The sequence below is a fragment of the Danio rerio genome, chromosome 2 (genome assembly GCF_049306965.1).
Source record: "Danio rerio strain Tuebingen ecotype United States chromosome 2, GRCz12tu, whole genome shotgun sequence".
NCBI classification, from domain to species: domain Eukaryota; kingdom Metazoa; phylum Chordata; class Actinopteri; order Cypriniformes; family Danionidae; genus Danio; species Danio rerio.
Genome location: NC_133177.1, coordinates 50,001 through 60,000, shown reverse-complemented (window position 1 = coordinate 60,000; position 10,000 = coordinate 50,001). Strand labels below are relative to the sequence as shown.

General features: G+C 51.5%; 3 protein-coding genes across 14 annotated transcripts in view; 2 read left to right on the top strand and 1 right to left on the bottom strand.

Annotated features, from left to right (window-relative positions):
• LOC141377515 (SUN domain-containing ossification factor-like) overlaps window positions 1-1,552 on the top strand; it is a 10,986-nt gene extending 9,434 nt beyond the window's left edge. For 4 of the 8 annotated variants that reach the window (XM_073921860.1, XM_073921836.1, XM_073921859.1 and 1 more), the window contains 5 exons: window positions 1-14; window positions 263-405; window positions 499-581; window positions 692-735; window positions 874-1,552. The exon at window positions 1-14 is cut by the window's left edge and continues 91 nt beyond it. In XM_073921860.1, coding sequence (XP_073777961.1) covers window positions 1-14; window positions 263-405; window positions 499-581; window positions 692-735; window positions 874-1,188 — 599 coding nt within the window. In that variant the 3' untranslated portion in view covers window positions 1,189-1,552. Of the gene's footprint in view, window positions 15-262; window positions 406-498; window positions 582-688; window positions 736-873 lie in introns of all 8 variants that reach the window. The other 4 variants (XM_073921845.1, XM_073921833.1, XM_073921851.1 and 1 more) reach the window with 1 other exon arrangement.
• A 1,380-nt stretch (window positions 1,553-2,932) lies between these two features.
• Window positions 2,933-9,508, top strand: zgc:77197. Of its 4 annotated transcripts, none has more exons than XM_073914496.1 (9): window positions 2,933-3,398; window positions 3,869-4,014; window positions 4,235-4,371; window positions 4,469-4,567; window positions 4,698-4,781; window positions 4,899-4,943; window positions 8,200-8,353; window positions 8,463-8,549; window positions 8,823-9,508. In XM_073914496.1, exons 1-9 carry the CDS (start codon window positions 3,208-3,210, stop codon window positions 8,975-8,977), a joined length of 1,098 nt encoding a protein of 365 aa, XP_073770597.1. In that variant the 5' UTR covers window positions 2,933-3,207; the 3' UTR covers window positions 8,978-9,508.
• Window positions 9,509-9,677: 169 nt separating this feature from the next.
• zgc:77398 overlaps window positions 9,678-10,000 on the bottom strand; it is a 1,479-nt gene continuing 1,156 nt past the window's right edge. The window contains exon 2 of one of the 2 annotated variants that reach the window (XM_073914452.1): window positions 9,678-10,000. This exon is cut by the window's right edge and continues 445 nt beyond it. In XM_073914452.1, coding sequence (XP_073770553.1) covers window positions 9,859-10,000 — 142 coding nt within the window. In that variant the 3' untranslated portion in view covers window positions 9,678-9,858. The other variant, NM_205664.1, reaches the window with a different exon arrangement.

Below are 10,000 nucleotides of genomic sequence, written 5' to 3'. Positions count from 1 at the left end.
AGCTGCAGCAGGAGGTGTGAGCGCCACACCATAAACACACACTGTTCAGCACACAGACACACACACACACATGCGCACTCACACACACCTCTCACGGACACAGACTGAAAGTGAATATTGAGTAGGGGCGGGTTTATATTGGAGCTCCGCCTCCTTCACCTGCAGCACACTAATGTATTGAGGTTTATGTCAAGCATATTTCACCCGAACACCAGAGGAGGAGGAGGATGATGATGAAGAGTGTATCTTGTGCGCTCCGCAGGTGTGGGACAGGCAGGTGTACCTGCTGCTGTGTGTGCTCCTGTGTGTGCTGCTCGTCCTGCTGCTGTGTGTGCACCAGCGTCAGCTGAGGGAGACTGCAGCTGCACACACACACACACACACATCCTGCAGCACCACTGACAGGTCAGAACACACACCGGTCATGACTGACCTGCTCACTATCTGCTCACACACACACACGCACTGTTTGTGACCCTGTCTGCTGTGTGTGTTCAGAGAGTGCTCTGGTGATGGTGGAGTGTGTGTAAGACGCAGAGCTTCCGACCCGCCGGCTCTCTCTGCCCTCCTTGCAGCTAAAGGTGGGTCCATTACCTGTGTGTGTGTGTGTGTGAGTGTGTGTGTGTGTGTGTGTGTGAGTGTTACCCCCTCCTCTATAACTCTCTCTCTCTGTCTGTGTGTGTTTCAGCAGTGTGTGAGCGTGCCACTGGCCCTGAGCACCCTGCAGTCAGCAAAGTAAGACAACACACACACACACACACACAAACACACACACAAACAAACACACACACACACACACACACACACACATCACTGTAGTTCAGAGTTGATTATGTAAATAATGTGTGTGTGTGTGTGTGTGTGTTCCTGCAGAAGAGCAGTAAGCTGGCGGTCCCGGAGTGTGTGAGTGCTGCAGTGTGTCCGCAGGTCAGCATGCATCAGGAGTGTGTGCGTGTGGAGGACGTTCTGTCTGACGGCAGCTCCGAGGGCTCGCAGGCGGACGACACACTCTTCTGCGGAATCAGCAGCTGCACACACCTGTGTGACGCACTTCCTGCTGCCGCGCGCTGGACACACACGACACACACATCACAGCGGCGGCGGGGGGGCAGGAGACCAGCAGAGCGTCTGCAGCGCACACACACACACACACCTCCACAGCGCAGAGGCCCTCTGCTGGAGCCCTGACACACACACACACACACACAGACTGGAACCCTAATGCGTGCACACACACACACACACACACACACAGACTGGAACCCTAATGCGTGCACACACACACACACACACACACAGACTGTGGTGATGTGCACTGACTGAGACAATCATTGTTGGTCTGATGCCTGCGCTGACCACTCTGTATGATGATGATGATGATGATGTGCTCATATTTGCAGCTCAGGGTAGTTTGCTTTGTGTGTGTGTGTGTGTGTGTGTGTGTGTGTGTGTGTGTGTGTGTGTGTGTGTGTGTGTGTGTGTGTGTGTGTGTGTGTGTGTGTGTCCGCAGCGTCTGAAGATCATCATTCAATAAACATCATCAGAGATCAGTCACCATCGTCTCGGCTCATCATCTACCAGCACACTCAACACCACTGACGGATGATGCTCAGCGCTGTCTTTACTTTACGCACACACACACACACACACACACACACACACACACTGCAGATGATCTCTGAAACTCTAAAGTAATCAAACCTGAAAGAGCTCTGCCCTGAACCAGCAAAAGATCTTCATTCAGTGTGTGTGTGTGTGTGTGTGTGTGTGTGTGTGTGTGTGTGTGTGTGTGTGTGTGTGTGTGTGTGTGTGTGTGTGCGCGTGTGCGTGTGTGTGTGTGTGTGTGTGTGTGTGTGTGTTTGTGTGTGTGTGTGTGTGTGTGTGTGTGTGTGTGTGCGCGTGTGTGTGCGTGCGTGTGTGTGTGTGTGTGTGTGTGTGTGTGTGTGTGTGTGTGTTTCTTTTCAATGTAGAAAAGTGATGTAAAATTATAATTTTTTGTAATTCAAAAAAAAAATTGCATACTAACGTCCAGCAAACTCCCGATCATAGATATATGTGTATATCTCTGGCTTTGGATGGCCACAGTCCTCCACTGTACCTTGGTTCCGCATTTATTTCAATGGAGCGCTACCCTGTTCCAAAATGGCGGCTCAACTGACGCATTCCTTCCAATAGACAACAGGGTAGGCGACATATAATCAACATATCTATGGAGCGCCCCCATAGATATATACAGTATGTAATAATACAGTATATTAGTATGTAATTTTTTTTTTCTAATTACGAAAATTATAATTTTACATCACTTTTCTACATTGATGGATCAGTGACCGCACAGGCATTCCTGACAAAAAGCTTGTGTTTGTGTACAGATGTACTATTCACCCTCCCTGTTAAATTTGATCTAATCATGTCCTGAACACAGCTCCTCTCCTGCTTTCACTGCTCATACTGACGGAGCGACTCGCTTGTGAATGAATCCCCCGAACGACTCTTTCACTAACGTTAGCCGACAATAATACCAGTTTCTGGTAGCGCAGCATCTCGTTGTCATGTTTCTTTTGCATTATTTGCTGATTTTATTCAACAAAACTAGCATAAGCCGAGTGTTTAGTGCGAGTTGGAGTTACCTATGAAATGTTCTGCCTTTGTGCTTTGTTTTCTTTGTTTGCTCGTTACTACACCCGTAGACAGCGCTAAAGTCCCGCATCTTCACGTAATAACACTGTCTTGACTAGTGCGGTTGAATGACACTTGTCCTGGGAGCCCTGTACCAATATGGCGGCGCTATTGACGCATGCTCTGGGTCCCTATGCGATATCTAGTGTATATATTTATGGAGCGCCCCCTGCAGGTCCTCTGAAGTTTGAAGACGTCAGTCTGCTATGACACGCCCCTCTGCGCGCTTCGCCAATCAAAGGCGTTTCCTGTCAGTCTCGGACGGAAGACAGCGGTGTGTTGTTGATGGCAGATCTTCAGGAGCGGTTATAGGTGTTTATGTCGCCCTGTGTCGTGTTCATAATTGCGTCAGTTCAGAAAGCGACTGTCATTGGGATACCGTCAGATTACCGGTAGCGGATTATGGTGGCGGTGAGCGGCTGACACACACACACACACACACACACACTCGCACACACACACGCACGCACGGCCCGGAGCTCCAGCCGAGGCCGCTCTGATGAGCTCCGCTGCCGGCCGCCGCACGCCATGAGCCCGCAGAAGAAGATGAAGAAGCGGAAGGAGCTGAACGCGCTGATCGGGGGCCGCAGGAAGAGCCAGAGCTGCGGACATCGCCTGCTGAGCCCCGCGCCCGAGCCCGAGTCCGGCTCCGACTGCAGCTCCGGGGACACCGGCGGGTTTAGCGGAGGAGGAGGCGGCGGAGGAGGCCTGTGCGGCGGGTGAGTGGAGCACTGCGGCCCGGGGGAGGAGGCGGACACACCCGCTGCTGCTGGAGCACGGGGATATAGATCAACAACATCATATAGAATATATAGAATACATCTATACACCTGAATATAGATGACTAACACCGGTGAATATCACTGCTGAATATCACTGAATATAGATGAAAATTACTGAATATAGATGAAAATTACTGCTGAATATCACTGAACATGCATGAATAACACTGAATATAGATGACTATTACTGAATATTGACGGATTTTACTGCTGAATATTAATGATTTATTTTTGCAGAATATTCCTGTTTTTGAAGGAAATGAGGCTTCATTAGTCAGACAGTTGAAGATGCTAAACACACCGCTGCAGAAATCAGCTTTAAACAGTGTGTGTGTGTGTGTGTGTGTGTGTGTGTGTGTGCGTGCGTGTGTGTGTGTGTGTGTATGTATGTGTGTGTGTGTGTGCAGGAGGTCTCTGCAGTGCTGCTCGCTCTGCTATCCGCTGTGTGTGTTCGTGCTGCTGGCCGCGTGTGTGATGGCCTGCGCTGGACTCATCTGGATGCAGATCGCACTCAAGGAGGACCTGGACTCCATGAAGGAGAAGATCCACATCAGTACGACACACACACACACACACACACACACACACACACACACACACACACACACACACACTCCGCCAGTCACATCCAAGGACAACACTGGTTAAAGGGTGAGCTCTAAAACAGAATATAGAGGACCTATAAAGTGTCTCTCTCTCTCTCTCTCTGTCTGTCTGTCTGTGTGTGTGTGTGTGTGTGTGTGTGTGTGTGTGTGTGTATGTTCGCGTCACAGTGGAGACAGGGCAGAAACTCTCGTCTCATGAGATCTTGAAGCTCAGCGAGGAGCTGAAGAACAAACAGATGAAGCTGGAGGAGCTGCAGAGCGGAGAGAGACGCGTGTGGAGCAACCTGACCGACCTGCAGCTCAAGGTGTGTGTGGGAGAATGCTGTGGTGCGTTTATACTGTGGTGTGTTTGAGTGTTAATGCTGTGTGTGTGTGTGTGTGTGTGTGTGTGCGTGTGCGCAGCTGAGCGCTCTGGATTCTGCCGTCTCTCACCTGAAGGCCAACATTAAGTCAGCTTCAGACCTGATCGCTCTCCCACACACCGTCGAGGAGCTGCAGAAGGTCAGACGTGTGTGTGTGTGTGTGTGTGTGTGTGTGTGTGATGATCAGATATCCAACACAGTAACACTACACCGTACAGTATAACAGCATTACACACACACACACACTCTCTCTCTCTGTCTCTCTGCAGAGCGTGGCGTCGATCGGCAGCACCGTCACCAGTGTACAGCACGACGTGTCTGATCTGCAGAGGAGCGGCGGACAGCAGCTGCAGGTGCTGCAACACACACACACACACACACACACACACACACACACACACAGCCTCTGGAAGGGCTCCTCTGCTCAGTGTAATGGTGTGTTTGTGTGTGTTTCTCTGTTTCTGCCACAGAATGAAGCGAAAGCAGCAAACAGCAGCTGTGAGAGTCTCAAACAGGTGAAACAGCTCACTGACACTGCAGCGCACAGGAGTGTGTGTGTGTGTGTGTGTGTGTGTGTGTGTGCAGGGTTTGGACAGTGAGACTGAAGCTCTGGTGTTGTAGGCGCTCTGTCTGCTTTATAACTCTGCTAACCCTGATTCAGCCAGAACACATGAGAGCACAGCGGCCCGACTCACTGCAGAATGACATGTGCTGCTCCACTCTCCTGTGTCCAGCAGAACTGCTGCTCTGGAGCTCCACCGGGTCAGTATACATGACCCAAACCTCCGCTCACTCCTGCACACGCCGAACGCCGGCTGGAGATCTGGAGCTGTGGACGGTGTGGAGCATGTGCTGATCTCTGATGATCCAGCTTCACTGTGTTTCCCACATGCGGGAGAGTTACGGTGTGGAGAAGCCCCACAGGAGCGGCCCACCCAGACCACTGATGAAGCCCAGAGTCAAGCATGCGGGGTCACTGATGGTTTGGGCACAATATCATGGTGTTTCCTACACCAATACTGGTGCTGGATGGGCGCTGGGTCACTGACCAGGACTACCCAACCATTCTGGAGGAGCATGTGACCCAGTGGGTTAATCTCTGTGTCCTGAAGGAGGTGGTGTGTGTCAGGATGATGATGCAGTGATACACACAGCAGGACTGGAGACGGAGCAGTCTGATGCACATGACAGTGAAGCTGAACATCTCCCATGGCCTGCACAGTACCCTGAGCTGAACATTATTGAGCACTGGGCTGTTTTGGAGGAGTGAGTCAGGACAGGTTTTCCTCCAGCAGCATCAGCAGTGACCTGAACACTATTCTGAAGAAGAACCGCTCACAACCCCTCTGACAGCTCTGCAGGACTCCTGTCTGATGCTGCGAGGCCTGTGTTGGGGAAATAGCTAAATTTACTGAAATGATGAACTTGATAATATTATTGTGTGTGTGTGTGTGTGTGTGTGTGTGTGTTTAGTGCAAACACTGAGCTCTGCCTGAACATCTGCTGTTCTGGAAACTCTCTATATTTCCTGTTTAATGAAGAGGATAAACCTGGTGCCGGTAAACTGAAGACGGGTTAGTCAGAGCAGTCAATACTGAGCCCTGTGTGTGTGTGTGGGTGTGTGTGTGTGCGCGCAGTTTACTGTCCAGCACAGCTCCAGTGTTAACATCATAACACACTATTCAAAACTCTACCAGGAACACTGGAGCAACACAGCCATGCAGGAATGAAGAGTTATGTAGAAAACACTGAGGAGAGCGCTCACTGGAGGATCACACACACACACACACACACACACACACACACACACACACACACACACACACACACACTGAAACACAACACACTGATGCAGATTCACTGTATGTCTGCTGTAATAACAGCAGTAGTGTGTGTGTGTGTGTGTGTGTGTGTGTGTGTGTGTGTGTGTGTGTGTTCAGGGATATGTTGTCCTGAAACTGTCTGACATCATTACTAGAATGTTTGCATGAAACGCTCATTTAAACCTTTATTTATTAATATCTACTATTCATTAATATACAGCTGCGTGTAAAATACAGTCACAGCCTGAATCTGGGGCAGCGTGTGTGTGTGTGTGATGGCGTGTGTGTGTGATGGCGTGTGTGTGTGATGGCGTGTGTGTGTGATGGCGTGTGTGTGTGTGTGATGGTGTGTGTGTGTGATGGCGTGTGTGTGTGTGTGATGGCGTGTGTGTGTGTGTGATGGTGTGTGTGTGTGTGTGTGATGGCGTGTGTGTGTGATGGCGTGTGTGTGTGTGTGATGGCGGGTGTGTGTGATGGCGTGTGTGTGTGATGGCGTGTGTGTGTGTGATGGCGTGTGTGTGTGATGGCGGGTGTGTGTGATGGCGTGTGTGTGTGTGATGGCGTGTGTGTGATGGCGTGTGTGTGTGTGATGGTGTGTGTGTGTGTGATGGCGTGTGTGTGATGGCGTGTGTGTGTGTGTGTGTGTGTGATGGCGTGTGTGTGTGTGTGATGGCGTGTGTGATGGCGTGTGTGTGTGATGGCGTGTGTGTGTGATGGCGTGTGTGTGTGATGGCGTGTGTGTGTGATGGCGTGTGTGTGTGATGGTGTGTGTGTGTGTGATGGTGTGTGTGTGTGTGATGGCGTGTGTGATGGCGTGTGTGTGTGTGATGGTGTGTGTGTGTGTGTGTGTGTGTGTGTGTGATGGCGTGTGTGTGTGTGATGGCGTGTGTGTGTGTGATGGCGTGTGTGTGATGGTGTGTGTGTGTGTGTGTGTGATGGTGTGTGTGTGTGATGGCGCGTGTGTGTGTGTGTGATGGCGGGTGTGTGTGTGTGATGGCGTGTGTGTGTGTGATGGTGTGTGTGTGTGTGTGATGGTGTGTGTGTGTGTGTGATGGTGTGTGTGTGTGTGATGGTGTGTGTGTGTGATGGTGTGTGTGTGTGATGGCGGTTGTGTGTGTGTGATGGCGTGTGTGTGTGTGATGGTGTGTGTGTGATGGTGTGTGTGTGTGTGTGATGGTGTGTGTGTGTGTGTGTGTGATGGTGTGTGTGTGTGATGGTGTGTGTGTGTGTGATGGTGTGTGTGTGTGATGGCGTGTGTGTGTGTGATGGCGTGTGTGTGTGATGGTGTGTGATGGTGTGTGTGTGTGATGGTGTGTGTGTGTGATGGTGTGTGTGTGTGTGTGTGTGATGGTGTGTGTGTGTGATGGTGTGTGTGTGTGTGTGTGTGTGTGTGTGTGTGATGGTGTGTGTGTGTGATGGTGTGTGTGTGTGATGGTGTGTGTGTGATGGTGTGTGTGTGTGATGGTGTGTGTGTGTGATGGCGGGTGTGTGTGCGGCTGGATGTGTTATCAGAGCGCGTCTGCTGGATTATCCTACAGTCTCTAACAGAAGCAGCGCTGAGTCTCGTAGATCCTCCTGTATGTGCGCGCGTCATTCTAAAACACTCGCATACTTTCATTAGGACAGCTCTGCAGATATATCCAACACAACCACACGAGGAGACGCGCCAGCTCACGCAGAGGGGTGAATGATCAGACATGAGGCAGAGTTCCTCCGTGAACAGGAGAGCGAGCATCACAGATCAGTCTGACGCCGCTCATTAATGACAGAACCGGCTCATACTGAGTTCTGTAAGCTCGTGGCTCAGCTGCAGGATGGCTGTGGCTCAGTAGTGGGTCGCGGTGGAGAATCCCTGTTGTAGATGACTCGTGTTCGGGCGATGCTCGATGCTCGATCAGTCTCCTGCACACACTGGCGTACCCATAATGCACCTGTGCTGTGACCGCAGGATGTGCAGGCTCTCCGTGACGGGCTGAGCGAGGTGAACGGGTCTCTGCGGGTCCATCAGTCCTGGTGCAGCGAGCAGATCCAGAGCGCACACTTCCTGCTGTCCAACCTCAGCCAATGGGTGTCTGCGCTGGAGCAGAGCGCCGCCACCGCCGGTCAGTACAGCGCTAATGCTAGAGCTAATGCTAACACTAGTGGTCTGCTCACCTGTGTGTGTGTGTGTGTGTGTGTGTGTGTGTGTGTGTGTGCGCTCTCGCTCCTCAGGCCCTGCAGCCGCTCGCCGGCCTCGCTCTCTGGCCCACCGACTGAAGAGGAGGAGCCGCAGCGCAGAGGAGGAGGAGTCTGGGAGAGGTGAAGCTCTGAACATGCTGGAACACACACACACACACACACACACGCGCAAGACATACCTAACGCTAACACGGCACATGCATGACACACATCACACACATGCTTCAGCACACACAGACACAACACTGGCTGCAGACTGGATCTGAGCCGCAGGTCTCAGGTCAGTTCTTCAGCTCTGAGGAACTGAACTGTCCTGGATCAGATCAGTAATCAGACTCAGCTAAATGAGTAATCTACGTGTGTGTGTGTGTGTGTGTGTGTGTGTGTGTGCAGACTCGCAGCAGCTCCTGCACCGCCGCTCTCCGCATCTCAGCCTGGAGGACCTGCAGCAGCACCTCAGCTCTCGGGCCCCAGAGCCCCCGCTGACGGACGGACATGTGGACACACACGCAGAGGACACACAAACACACAGCGAGGACACACGCTGACCAGCACTGGCCCGTCCATCTGTAGAGCTCCAGAGAATAACACTGATGTCAACACACACACACACACTCACTCTCGCACACACACACTCAGTACGGGGCCAGCAGAACATCACACATGTAATGATTGATACAGGGAGCTGGCGTGTGATAGGCTATAACACTGACATATATGTGTGTGTGTGTGTGTGTGTGTGTGTGTGTGTGTGTGTGTGGGGTGATTCTCTGGATTAGCGCTGACCTCTGCATGTTCACCTGGACTCTCTCTCTAATATTCCTCAGTCTGGAGGCGAAATTAAGATTATTGAACTCATTATTGTGGGACTCAGCAATAATAACGTTGATGATGGTGTGTGTGTGTGTGTGTGTGTGTGTGCGCGTGCGCGTCCCTGCACTGGGCTTCTGTAGGCTTCATTAAACACTGGAGGATGATGAATGTGTGTAAATATATCCGTGTGTGTATCAGAGATGGAGGAATGAGCTTCTGCACGGCTGTTCCCTCACACACACTAATAAAGGCTGATTTAATCAACAGTGTGTGTGTGTGTGTGTTCATGAGCAGGCAGACACTCTCCACTCCACAAACTCTGCTGCTGATGTTAGAGCTGCTGGAGGAGCACTGCAGAGCCACAGTCAGTCTGCTGTGTGTGTGTGTGTGTGTGTGTGTGTGTGTGTGTGTGTGTCTGCAAAAAAACACGTGAAGAAGAGTAAACACCAGTGCTGCTTTATAAACACTCCATACATCAACAACCCCGACACACACACAACCACAGAGAGAAATTACCCAGCAGACCCGAGACACAGTCCGTGTGTGTGTGTGTGTGTGTGTGTGTGTGTGAGAGAGTCTGTCTCTGTGTGTATGTGAGAGAAAGTGTGTGTGTGTGTCAGGCAAGGGCTCCTTTGGCCCTCCAGTCCTGTGTGAGTATGTGCATTAGCTCCTCCTCCTCCTCCAGTGGCTCCTCCTCCTGCATTGGCTCCTCCTCCCGCCTCTGGCTCCGCCTCCTGCTCCTGGCGGTCTCCTGTTTA